At 45.1% G+C, this 13,606-nt stretch overlaps 1 protein-coding gene across 1 annotated transcript in view; it reads left to right on the plus strand.

Moving 5' to 3' along the window:
- HS3ST2 (heparan sulfate-glucosamine 3-sulfotransferase 2) overlaps nucleotides 1-12,416 on the plus strand; it is a 102,159-nt gene extending 89,743 nt beyond the window's left edge. Inside the window, exon 2 of the mRNA XM_004057347.5 lies at nucleotides 11,027-12,416. Coding sequence (XP_004057395.1) covers nucleotides 11,027-11,645 — 619 coding nt within the window. The 3' untranslated portion in view covers nucleotides 11,646-12,416. The remainder of the gene's footprint in view (nucleotides 1-11,026) is intronic.
- The last annotated feature ends 1,190 nt before the right edge of the window (nucleotides 12,417-13,606 follow it).

Raw genomic sequence — 13,606 nt, forward strand, 5'->3', positions numbered from 1 at the left:
AGGACAGCATTACCCTTTCTTCTCACCATCTCATTGAGGGGACTGCCAGGGCCTGGACCCCATGTGGTTTATGCCCCAAGGATGAAGAGACTCTGCCCCTTCAGCTTTATCAACTTCCCTCTTATAGCTCAGGGATTAGAGCAGCCTTGTCAGTGAGGGAATAATCAAACAACTGGCTGATTGGATTTAGATACCAGCTATTTACAGGAGTTATCTGGGACAGCCAGCTGCCCAGCACCTGAATACCTGAGGACCTATGAGAAACTGGGTTCAGGGATAACCTTTCCTGCCAGAGGAAGAAAGCTACCACTTCTCATAGGAAGCCAGGTTTAGGTGCAGGCCCTCACAGTAGGAAAAGGGGACCCTGCCACCTCCTGTCCCAGTTAGTCCACAAAACTGTTAACTCTTTGAGGAAAGAGACTGCAGCTCACTTATCTCTGTATCCCCAGCATATAGTAGGTGCTCAATAAATGCTTGTCTCATGAATAAATCCATGATTGCATACCAGCAGAGGACTAGACACTGTCGATATAGAGATGCCACAGTCATGATCCCTGCCTTCAGGGACACTGAACTCTAGAGGGATGATAGACTCAGATAATGTATCAAAAATGGGTTATGTCTATAGTGGGTACCATGGAATCACAAGAGTAAAAAAACACCTAACTCCTCCAGGAAGGGAGAAATAATAAGGGCACAGTCAGGGAAGGCTTTATGGTGGAGGTGACGATGAGCTGAGAGATGTTTTGCCAGGCAGGTTAAGGAGGGCTTCATGCAAAGGGTACAACATGTCAAGGTTCCCTTAGCATGAAAAATACAGTTTTTGGAGGAGTACAGACTGGCTTCAAATAACCTAGTCTAGCCAGAGCCCAGGAGGGGCCATGGGCAGGATCAGGAAGAGCCACAGAAATCCTGGTAAAGACTCTATCTTGTGAGCAATGAGAATGGTCGCTGGAGTATGAGCTGAGACTTAGTGGCCTGCTCCAGGGTCACATAAGTATAAGGATTCGGGGCTGTGGACTTGGAAGGAAAAGGTCCTACAGTATGAGAGGGGGCTCACGACTACGCTCAACTAGGCGAGGATAAACGGCCACAGGTGCTGTGCCTGCCACATGGCTCAGTGTGTGGGGGTTTAGCAGGTTTAGTTTTAAGAACCAGTTTCTTGCAATAAGGCCTTTTTCCTCCTCTTCCGCTCTTAATTATCTCTCCGGAGACTGCAATGATTTTCAAGGATCTTGGTTGCCCAGTTAGAAGCTAATAAATCACCACAGGCCTCCAGGCAGCCGGGTCTTCCAGAACACATACAAAGAGTGTACAAATTTAGCAGAAAATGAAATCTTCCAGAGAATCCTATCAGTAATAATCAGTGGTGTGCCAGTTCTGTAAGTTTCCGATGACGGCCCAACATGAGGCAGGTTCCCACTTGCTTGAATGTGCAAGGGATGCCCCTTGGGTGGACAGTGGGTTCCAAGGGAGCTGTCTTGTGTTCCACTGCGTAGCCCAGTGTGGGTCAAAAATATAATTTCCAGAAAGCCTCAGGATGACAAGAGAGTACTTGGGTGTTCTTTTGTATTTTTTTTTCTCTTTTTTTTGGAAGGGGCTACAGGAAGTCTGTGATGTTTCCCTTAGGGTGAAAGAGTATAGACTTTTATAGCATGAGAAAGAGGGACATATCTTCACCAGTACAAACAATATGATTCTGCCTCATTATTCCAAGATTAAAGCCTTGTCTTTATTATTTTTTCTCTTCTGCAAGTATTTTCTGAACGCCTACTAAGTACCAGCCTTTGTCCAGGTGTAGAGAATACAGCAGTGAATAATATAGACAACAATCTCCACTCTCAAAATTTACCATCTACCGTGGGATAGGATGGGTGTGGCCAGGGACAGTAAACATGCAAATCAACATCAAATATATTAGGTAGTAATGAGTGTGCCCATGTTACTTATGAGAATACCTTTTGTTAAGGTGGTATGCTCCAAGCTTCTCTGATCGTAAGAATCATGGGGGAGCTTGTTTAAAATGCATATTCTTGAACTGCACCCCAAACCCACTGAAATTGGAATGTACAGAAGAGGGACCTGGGAATTTTTTCTCCAAGATGCACCTAGTTAATTCTCATGAGCAATTGTATTAAAGGACACGTGGCCAAAGGAAGGTGCAGTCTGCCACAGTGGTTTTCAGCACTGGTGGCCCACTGGAATCATCTGGAGAGTTTTAAAATTGCAGGTACCAGCCGGGCACGGTGGCTCATGCCTGTAATCCCAGCACTTTGGGAGGCTGAGGCAGGCAGATCACGAGGTGAAGAGATCGAGACCATCCTGGCCAACATGGTGAAACCCATCGCTACTAAAAATACAAAAAATTAGCTGGGCATGGTGATGCACATCTGTAATCCCAGCTACTCGGGAGGCTGTAACAGGAGGATCGCTTGAACCTGGGAGGTGGAAGTGGCAGTGAGCCGAGATTGCGCCACTGCACTCCAGCCTGGTGACAGAGCGAGACTCCATCTAAATAAATAAATAAATAAATAAATAAATAAAATTTCAGGTACCTGGGCCTCGTGCCCGGAGTTTTTGATTTAATTAGTCTGATGTAGGACCCAGGCATTTGCATTGCTCCAAAACCCCCTCAAGTGGTCCTGGCATGCAGCTTAACTTCACCACCCCTTCCCCACCAGCCACAGGGCAGAGCCTTGGGCTAGAGACAGTGTACAGGTGGCAAAACAGAAATGGCATGAGACGTTCCTTTAAATCTCATTCTACCTTCCTACATTTGGAAAGTTTGGTGGAAGCAGAGCTTGGACTCCCCCTCAGTCGTGAGCCAGAGCCCCTGTGGGCACAACGAAATCTTGAAAACAACAGAAAATTTCCCTCCAGTACTAGCTGCCCAAGGCCAGAATGCTAAAGAAGGGCTGAGCTTTATAAATCAGAACTGACAACTTCTGAGGACTCAGGGGCCGCTTCTCAATGGGCATCTACCTCTGACACTGGATCTTTGATCCATTTATTGAGCACCTATGGTATGCCAGGTATGATGTGAGGGAGGCAGAAATGAACAAGAAACGTGCAAGTTGCTGAGGATCTGTTGGTATAAATGGATACATAACTAACAATTCCCACACAAGGGCATGAGGGTGCTAGTAGGCGGTTATACAAAGTGCCATGAGGTTACACAAAGAAGGGTTTACAGAGGGTGTGTGTGACTTTTGGTTTGGATTTGGAAATGTGAGTAGGCATTCACCAGGGCAAAAGAGACAAGTAAGATGGATCAGAGTCTTAAAAAATAAAAATAAAACACTTGGCAAGTGCAAAACACACATGAAAGGGCAGGTTCATGTTTGGGGAGAGGATTTTATGTTCAGCATGGCATGAACATCAGGCTACCAAGGAAGTGGCAAGAGATTAATTCTAGAAAGGTAGACAAGGGCCTCAAATGCCAAGCTAAGGAATACAGACCTTATTCAAAAGAATCATTGATGCCTGACTTAATTGGATTTGCTCCAGAAAGCTTAGGATACATGATTGGATTCCCTGGTGGACATGAAATGCAGAATGAATTGAAATGGGAAAAAAGAATAGAAGCGTGGAGGGCAGAGAGAAATCTGTGGTCTGAGGAAGAGTTGACAAGGGCCTGTGGCTGTGTTCATGGACTAAGGGAGGAGGCTGGAGACTTCAGAAGGTTGGGGAGGTAAAACTTACAAGAACGAAAGACACTGGATTTGAGGAAGAGTTAAGAATGATTCTGAAGTTTTCCTCCTTTTATGATGATATTTGCAAAAGCAGGCAAAAGAGAGAAAGAAAGAAATTTGCAAAAGCGGAGGAAAATGTTCAATTGTTGAAGTGAGGTATCCAGTCCATAGACAAGCATTCTAATTAAGAACATAGGAAAGCTTTAAGTTGGAGCTGCAGTTACAGATTTGTGTGTCAGCATCTCTTAGGTGATGGTTAAAGGCTGGGGAAGGAATGAGGTCATCCAGGAGGATCACATAGAATGACAGAAGTGGGCCCGGGTGCAGTGGCTCACACCTGTAATCCCAGCACTTTGGGAGGCTGAGGTGGATGGATTGCTTGAGCCCAAGAGTTTGAGACCAGCCAGGGCAACATGGTGAAACCTTGTCTCTACTAAAAATACAAAAAATTAGCCAGGCACCTGTGGTCTCAGCTACTTGGGGAGCTGAGGCAGGAGGATTGCTTGAGCCTGGGAGGTCGAGGCTGCAGTAAGCTGAGACTGTGCCACTGTACTCCAGCCTGGGAGACAGAGTGAGACCCTGTCTCAAACAAACAAACAAACAAACACATTGAGAAGATCCAGAATGGTTTGGGGAGAGAGGAATTTGTAAAGGGGATGAGGGCTTCAATGAGTAAATGGATTAGATAGGTTGTTGGCTTCATTTAAACTTCAAAGATACCGATAAAGACCTTACTTGTGCCATGGATTGTGGTGGACTCTGGAGATACAGCTGCAAATAAGATACACCCTGCCCTGCCCTCATGTAATTTATAATCAAGTGGTGTGGGTATAGCTTCAACAGAAAATAAGGGTCTTAGTCCATTTTCTGTTGCTCATAACAGATTACATGAAACTGGATAATTTATAAATAAAATGAATTTATTTCTTACAGTTATTGAGGTTGAGAAGTCCAAGGTCAAGAGGCTCCATCTGGTGAGGACCTTCTTGCTGTTGGGGGCTCTCTGCAGAGTCCCAAGGCAGCACAGGGCATTACATGGGAAGGGGATTGAGTGTGCTCACTTGCTAGCTCAGTTCCACTTCTTATAAAGACACCAGTTCCACTCACATGATAAACCACTAATTCATTAACACATTAATCCTTTAATTCATTAATCCATGAATAGATGAATCCATTCATGAAGGCAGAGCCCGCATGACCCAATCACATCTTAAAGTCTCCACCTCCCAATAGTACCACGTTGAGGATTAAATTTCAACATGAGTTTTGGAGGGGACAAATATTCAAACGATCGCAAGAGGCCAGACTGTAAAAGATAGGTTAAAATTCTTGGATTGCAAGCAACAAAAACCAACTCTAACTAATTTAAAATAGTAGAAACTTACTGGAAGGATGTGTAGTAACTCACAGAATCCAGAAGAAAGGGGAAGAGCCAGGTCTCAGAAAGGGCAAGAACCTAGATAGCTGTAGGGATTTGGCAACAGAAACTAATGAGGAATCTCTTCCAGGGTTTTATGTCTGATTGGAATTTCAATCTTTATGACACCTTTTTAGTCTTTGTAACACAATTGGTTCCTAATAGCTTAACTTTGGACATGAATCCCCACCCTTGGCCCACCAAGATTTTGTCCAAAGCAGCAGTAGTAGTCCTCAAGGAAAAATCTGGGGCTGTTACCAGATGTAGGGAAAACAGTTCCTGAGCAATTTAAAATAACAGATGGGAGGAAAGTCCAAACAATGAGCATTAGATTATTCTTTCAGTAACTTTTGCAGAGCTACATAGAAAACAAAGGAGGCAGAAGCTTGAAAGCGTTGCAGGGTGAGAGAAAAGTTCAGCTGTTTGCTAGCAGCTGGAAACAAGTAAGCAAAATTTAAACAGTGACATAAAGAAGAAAGACGAGCCCCAAGGAAGTCTAATCACGCCTTCCTCCAATGTGCACAGGGCATGGGAAGGTATACACAGTACCTTTGCACGTTATCATCACACAGGACTCCAACACTCTATTCCAATGACCCAAGGAGAAATAAATATTCAAGGGTGTTTTTTGGTGGGATAGAGAAAATTTGAAGTACCCAGGAGCCCTTTGACTTGTGGCATGACTACAGCGTGTCTGCAACCTGATTCTTATATCTTCTTTAGTATTTGCCATTTGGTTTTGCAACTGATAACACCAATTAGAAATTAGAAGGGTGGGCCGAGTGCGGAGGCTCATGCCTGTAATCCTAGCACTTTGAGAAGCCAAGGTGTGCGGATCACCTAGGTCAGGAGTTTGAGACCAGCCTGACCAACCTGGTGAAACCCTGTCTACTAAATACAAAAAATTAGCTGGGCATGGTGGCACGTGCCTGTAATCCCAGCTACTTGGGAGGCCGAGACAGGAGAATTGCTTGAACCTGGGAGGCAGAGGTTGCAGTGAGCTGAGATTGTGCCATTGCACTCCAACCTGGGCAACAAGAGCAAAATTCCATCTCAAAAAAAAAAAAAAAAAAGAAAGAAAGAAAGAAAAGAAAAGGAAAAAAGAAGTTAGAAGAGTGGAGCTTCACTTTAGTGCACAGATGGGGGAATAATGTGATACTTTGGAGATCACTGGATTTGGTCAGCATTTTCCAAACTGGTAACAAAAAGAGATGTTAATTGGTGCTTCACAGCTCTATAGTCAAGTAAGCTTAGAAAATCTGTCCTCAATTCCTTTCTTGGATATTCTTTAGTGTATTGAAGGATATTGCAAAGGAATCTGTTTGATGGCAAGTCAAGTCAATTTCCTTGTGCCAGGGAAGACATTTATTGCAACAGCCCCTGTAGAATTTGGGAAGTCTTTAAACACAGTTTAAATGCACTGTTACACTTATGTAATTTCATCTATTCCTGTCATACAGGCCAACACCTGATTACCATATATGCCACAGTCACGATCTAATATATCCAGATTTCTAAGAAAATCCAGCCAAAGAATTCTATTCAAGTGCCCTTGTGATTGTTTGCACATAATGCAAACAATGTACTCAATACTACTTTTTTTAATTAGTTCTACTCAATTTTTTAAAAATTGTTTTTTAATTGTCTACTCAATACTAACAAATACTATTAATTGTCCTACTCAATACTAATAAATACGATTTCAACTTTCAACCAAAAAGGGTCTACATAGACTTTGGGCCTGGAAGAAAAAGATCAGTTGTATCAGTCTAGCAATGAATTAGAAGGTTCAAGGCGCCAATGGGTGGGTTTGCAGGAAAGGTAGAAGGGGAAGGGATCTAAGCACAGGTGGATGGGTGAGCCCTTGCATACCTTGTTCTCGGAGACTAGCAGGAGGGGCTCAGGATGGTTGCACATAAGGATCAGCTTTAAGATGGAGGAGAGGCAGGTTGAAGGAGTTGAGGTGTTAGGTTGAAAGCTTATGCCTTTCTAGTGTCATGGGTGACTAGCTGCATGTTAAGGGTGGATGACAGGATTCAGGCTGGGAGTGTATGATGAGAATTTGAAATATTTACTATGAAAAATGATGGAAAGGGCCTGAAAAGACAAATATAAGATCACTGAGCAGTACTGAGGGTTCAATGGAAGCTAGAATCCATGAACATATTAAGGATATACTTGTAAGTGACAGCAATTTTCTCCAGTGCTGTTTGGCAACCCAGGGACAGAACTGGAAAGGATAAAAGGCTGGAAGGATGCATTATTAGAGACTGGGGAGAGCAATTAGAATAGGAAAATTGATGAGGATGAAGATGATGCTATTGAAATGATTGTTCATTGGGTCCAGGGAAGGTATGGAATAAAGTGAAATCAAGAGAATCCCAGATGAATTTGAAAATGGTTATAAGAAGTTTGAGACTGTGGAAAAGGTAGAAAGGGACAAGGTTGTAATCTGTAGTTTCCTGTGGCTGCCATAACAAGTTACTGCAAACTAGGTGGCTTAAAACAACAGAAATGCATTGTTTCACAGTTCCAGAGGATAGAAGTCTGAGACCAAATTGTTAGCAGGGTTGGTTCCTTCTGACTGCTCTGAGAAGAATCTGCTCTGTGCCTCTCTCCTACCTTCCGGTGGCTGCTGGTGGCAATCCTAGGTGTTCATGTCTTGTAGACATCTTACTTCACACTCTGCCTTCATCTTCAGGTCACCGTATTTCCTGTGTGACTCTTCTTCCCTTCTCTAACAAGGACACTCGTCACTGGGTTTATGGCCCACTCTAATCCGGGATGATCTCATCTGCAAGTCCTTAACTTAATTACATCTACATCTACATCTACATCTACAAAGACCCTTTTGCCAAGTAAGGTCACGTTCAAATGTTCTGGGTGGGCTGGGTGTGGTGGCTACACCGTAATCCCAGCACTTTGGGAGGCCAAGGCAGGTAGATCTCTTGAGCCCAGGAGTTCAAGACCAGCCTAGGCAACATGGTGAAACCCTGTCTCTACAAAAAATACAAAAAATAGCTAGGAGTGGTGGCGAGTGCCTGTAGTCCCAGCTACCCGGAAGTTCTGAGGTGGGAGGATCACCTAAGCCAGGGGAGTTTGAGGCTGCAGTGAGCCCTGATGGCACCACTGTACTCCAGCCTGGGCGACAGCATGAGACTCTGTCACGCACACACACAACAAACTCCAAAACAGAACAAAGGTTCTGGGCGGACATATCTTTTGGAAGGTCACCATTCAAACCTCTACATAGTCTTAGAGTGAAATTTCTGAGTTAACCATTTCAGAGTTAGGGAAATTGCAATGACATGACCCAAGGTATGGCCATGAGAAAGAGTTGGTGACGGGAAGAGAAAATGGAAATACTTGGAGTAGCAAAAGTCAAAGAACTGTGAGGCCAGGGTATTGGGTGGAGATAGTGATAGGAGCCGGGAAGCAGAAAGCTAAGAACCAGGAGTTGATATTCCAAAGGATGTGAGAATGAATGTTCTGGGGGTTGGTAAATCATAGTGTTAGTGATGCAGGGCAGGCGAGCCTTGGGGAGTTCTTGGCTTTGCCCAGGAAACAATTCAAGGGCAAGCCGGTGTTGTTAGACAAGCAACTTTTATTGAAGCAGCAGTGTACAGCAGAAGCAGAGGCACTGCTCCCTGCAGAGAAGGGCTACCCTACAGGGGTGTTGTATACGCAGTGTATCCAGTGTAGCAGCTCGGAGGCAGTTCTGCAGTCATATTTATATCCACTTTTAATTACATGCAAATTAAGGGGCAGATTATGCAGAAATTTACCACCCTACGAAAAGGGTGGTAGCTTCCAAGTCATCAGGTTGTTGCCATAGAAAGGGATGGTCACCTCGGGGCGTTGCCATGGCAATGGTAAGCTGACAGGGCACACAAGTGGGCGTGTCTTGTGGAAAGCTGCTTCTTCCCCGCCCTGTTTTAGCTAGTCCTCAGTTTGGTCCTGTGTCCAAGCAAGCCCTGCCTCCGGAGTCTAGACCCGCCTCCTACCTCATTAGGATTGGGAAAGGTGTTTCTCAACTCTGCCTTCCCATCAGAATGAGCTGAGGAACTTTATAGAAGTATATCCCTTCCCTGAATATTTTGAATCAGTTGTTCTAGGACAGAGCCCAGACATGTTTATTTAAAAAAGAAAGAAAGAAAGAGAAGAAAGAAAGGAAGGAAGGAAGGAAGGAAGGAAGGAAGGAAGGAAGGAAGGGACTTCTCGGGTAGTTCCAACGCGCAGCCAGGATTAAGAAAAATGCATGTAAGGGTCAACTATGACCTTCATCAAGAAGTAGCGGTTGGGAACCAGGGATGCTCCCGTCCATCAAGGCCTGAATGAGATGCTCCCGGGAAAGAGACTTCAGTGCTTCCTCCCAAATCCCTTAAGGTCTCAAGCAGAGCCAGGAAATTAAAAAGCAAGGGAAAGAGAGGTTACATAGCCTGACTCCTGACTGAGGTCCCAAGCAGCCTGGAGTTCTGTGCTTGTTCAAGCCTACACAAAGGATGTATTTCAAATGTTTTTCAGCAGAAGACGTCAGAACTCATATCTAAAACAGTTGCTATTCCTGCAAGACAAGACTTTTTCCCCAAAAAAAGATTTTCTTAATATATTTGGAGAAATATCTTTTGCCAGAACAATATTCAGTGGCTTACTTTGCAATTTTTGAATACGTAATAAATGCATTAAAATTTTCAAGCAGCTTAAAAGGTTATACAGTAAAAAGTAATTCTTAGCCAGGCGCAGTGGCTTGTGCCTATGGTCCCAGCACTTTGAGAAACCAAGGCAGGAGGATCACTTGAAGCTTGGAGTTTGAGACCAGCCAGGGCAACATAGTGAGACCCTATCTCTACAAAAAATACAAAAAATAAGCCAGGCATGGTGGTTTACACCTGTAATCCCAGCTGCTCTGGAGGCTGAGGCAGGAGAATCACTTGAGCCCAGGAGTTGAAGACCACCCTGGGCAACACAGTGAGACCCCATCTCTACAAAAATTATTAAGAATCAGCCAGGAGTGGTGGCATGAGCCTGTAGTCCCGGCTTCTTGAGAGATTGAGGTGAGAGGATCAATGGAGCCTGGAGTTCGAGGCTTCAGTGAGCCATGATTGTAACTCTGCACTGCACCTTGGGAGACAGAGTGAAGTGAGACCCTGTCTCTTAAAAAAAAAAAAAGCAATTCTCATTTATCCCTCATCTTCTAATTCTGCACTCACCTCAAGTTTCCTCCCTAGAAGCAACCACTTTTATTGGTAACTTATTTATCCTTCTTAAGATATACAAGCTGTATCTTGCCTGTTTTCATTTAACACTGTATGTTGGAAATCATTACATATTAATGCATACAGATCTACCTAACCCTATTAATTGGCTATTCCACAATTTATTTAGCTCACTGTGATGGATGTTTAGATTGTTTCCAGGCTTGAAGCAAACAGGTTAAAAATTAAATAAGAAAAAAAGCCTGTAATCCCAGCACTTTGGGAGGTTGAGGTGGGAGGATTGCTTGAGCCCAGGTGTTCGAGACTAGCCTGGCAACATAATGAGACCCTGCTCTACAAAAAATAGAAAAACTTAGCCAGGCATGGTGGCACACACCTGTAGTCCCAGCTACTTGGGAGGCTGAGATGGGAAGATGGGAAGATAGCCTGATCTCAGGAGTTGGAAGCTGCAGTGAGCTGTGATTGTACCATTGCATTTCAGCCTGGGCGACAGAGTGAGACCTTGTCTAAAAAAAAAAAATAGAGAAGACAAGAAAATCAACAAGATTTAAAGTGAGTCCCTCACCAGGTGAGAGCTTTGAGTGGAACAGAGGCCAGGAGGAGGATGCAACAGGCCCCTGGGTGGAAGGGCTGATGTAGCTGGGCCTGAGGCCTGGCCCCGGGGAAACCTATATGATGATGTATTCCTTCTGCCCACACAGGAGCCTGATGCCCAGAACCCTCGAGAGCCAGATCACGCTGGAGAAGACGCCCAGCTACTTCGTCACTCAAGAGGCTCCTCGACGCATCTTCAACATGTCCCGAGACACCAAGCTGATCGTGGTTGTCCGGAACCCTGTGACCCGTGCCATCTCTGATTACACGCAGACACTCTCCAAGAAGCCCGACATCCCGACCTTTGAGGGCCTCTCCTTCCGCAACCGCACCCTGGGCCTGGTGGACGTGTCGTGGAACGCCATCCGCATCGGCATGTACGTGCTGCACCTGGAGAGCTGGCTGCAGTACTTCCCGCTAGCTCAGATTCACTTCGTCAGTGGCGAGCGACTCATCACTGACCCGGCCGGCGAGATGGGGCGAGTCCAGGACTTCCTGGGCATTAAGAGATTCATCACGGACAAGCACTTCTATTTCAACAAGACCAAAGGATTCCCTTGCTTGAAAAAAACAGAATCGAGCCTCTTGCCTCGATGCCTGGGCAAATCAAAAGGGAGAACTCACGTACAGATTGATCCTGAAGTGATAGACCAGCTCCGGGAATTTTATAGACCGTATAATATCAAATTTTATGAAACCGTTGGGCAGGACTTCAGGTGGGAATAAGCCCACGAAAGGAAAGGGCTCTCAAGGGCTCTTCTGCTCATCTCTTCCGTGAGATTTGCTCCCAGACCCTCTGATCTCCCTCCAACAAACCTTGGCTCCAGCCCCCTTTCCCAACTTGAGTTGCATCATCTTGGAACCAGGAAGCCCAGCTAAAGCCAAGAGACCAGAGAGTCCCTGCCACTAGTTTTCATCAGTCTGTTCAAGCAAAGTTGATCTGCTCCTGGCACGTCCAGTAAATTCCAGAATCATTCTCCTTTCTGCCCATAAGGGGCCTTGGAGAATTGCTTTAAGAAGAGTGAATGTTCCAATGATGATAGATATTATAAGCGATGATGGTTCTGTTGCTATGAACACAGCAGTCGGTCCCTGTCATTGTCCACCCAGGAGTGGCCTTGTTAATTCCAAGTGGCATGTATCTTCCCTCTGAGCTTCATTTCTTCAAGATGCTCTGGGTGGTGGGATGGGAGACCATCCTCAGCCCTCCTCAGACCTTATCAATTCATTGAGAGATTGCAAAGCTGAAAGCACCTCCGGCCACTCCTGGGAGACAGACCCTTTGGTGATGAAATAAACCAGTGACTTCAGAGCCTATGGTCTCAACTGTGCTTGAAAAACACTGTCTCTGAAAACAACTTTGTGATTCTCCCTGCTCCCTGTGGACAAAAGCACATAATTCTGCTGTTACGGGTACTTTGCTCATACGAGCTTTCATGTTCAGCATGCAATGGAATCATGCTTGTCCATGTGAAATAAATATGGCTCTCTCGTGTCCTTAATGCTGGGCTTTTCTCTGTAAGCTGGTTCTGCAGCACAGTTCATTAATTAAACTTCTCCCAGTGCAAGAAGGCAGCTGGTGCTGGGGGTGGTCTGGGGGGTCAGGGAGGAGGGCAAGGACTACGTGGGGCAGAGGCAGGGCAGTGGTGGAGATGAGGAAAGAAGTTCTTGTTGGCAGAAGCTGGGGCAGAAAGATCACATGAGATCTGTGGGGACACCCTCTATCTGAAACATAAGTCTGTGTTCATTCTCTGCTTAGAAATTTTAGATCTGAAGTGCTACACTGAAAGTCCGAAGGGTGATGGGGCATCAGATATCCTTTTGGTTGGCCAGCATGATATTTTGAAATAACTGTCAACAGTTGGAAACTGGGAGCATTCATATGTAAAAAATATGGATTTCCAGCTTCTTATTAAAAAAAAAAAAAAAAAAACAAGAGAGACTTGGCTACATTGAGCCTGCCCCGCAGCATGGCAACAATTGGCTGCTGCCTTTGGATGGGGCCTGTGCTCCCCAGTTTTACAACTCCCCATGTAGGCACCCTCCCTTGCTGATTTGTGCCATTTGCCAGCCTCCTGTAGGCATTTGAGTTCCCAGCCCTTCCTTGACTGTGTCTCACAACTTCCTGTAAAGCCCAAATCCTCCCACATGGCACCCAAGATGACCCCAACTTACAGTTTCTCCTTCATCCTCTGCTCTAACCTTACAGAATGATGTGCCTTTTCTTGAGTTTTTCAAGTCTCCTTCACCTGGAATGCTTCCTTCCTTCACCTGGAATGCTTTCTTCCCTGACACGTCTCCAGCTAATGGAAACCCATGCTCCCAGTAAGACTTCACTCAAGTGTCGTTTGCTTGATATTTTTGAAGCCTTCTCCAGCTAAGCTATCTGCTCACTCTTCTGTTCACTTGGGAGCTTGTACATGACTCAATGGCAGCTTTTGTCACACTAGATTATAATTATTTCTGTAAATGTCTGCCTCCATCATAGATTTGAACTCCTCGAGAGTCAAGACTGTATCTTGCTAAGTTGTAGTAGGCACATAGCAGATGTCTGATGGTTGAATGTGTGAGAGGGTGGATGGATGTTGGAAGTCTGGGGTCGTGGATGAGGGTGTCCCAAGGAACTGCATTTCTGGGGGATGCTTCCCAGATACCTCCATGTGTCCATAGGAAGCAAGGAAGGATTG

The sequence above is a fragment of the Gorilla gorilla genome, chromosome 18, assembly GCF_029281585.2.
Source record: "Gorilla gorilla gorilla isolate KB3781 chromosome 18, NHGRI_mGorGor1-v2.1_pri, whole genome shotgun sequence".
Lineage (NCBI taxonomy): Eukaryota > Metazoa > Chordata > Mammalia > Primates > Hominidae > Gorilla > Gorilla gorilla.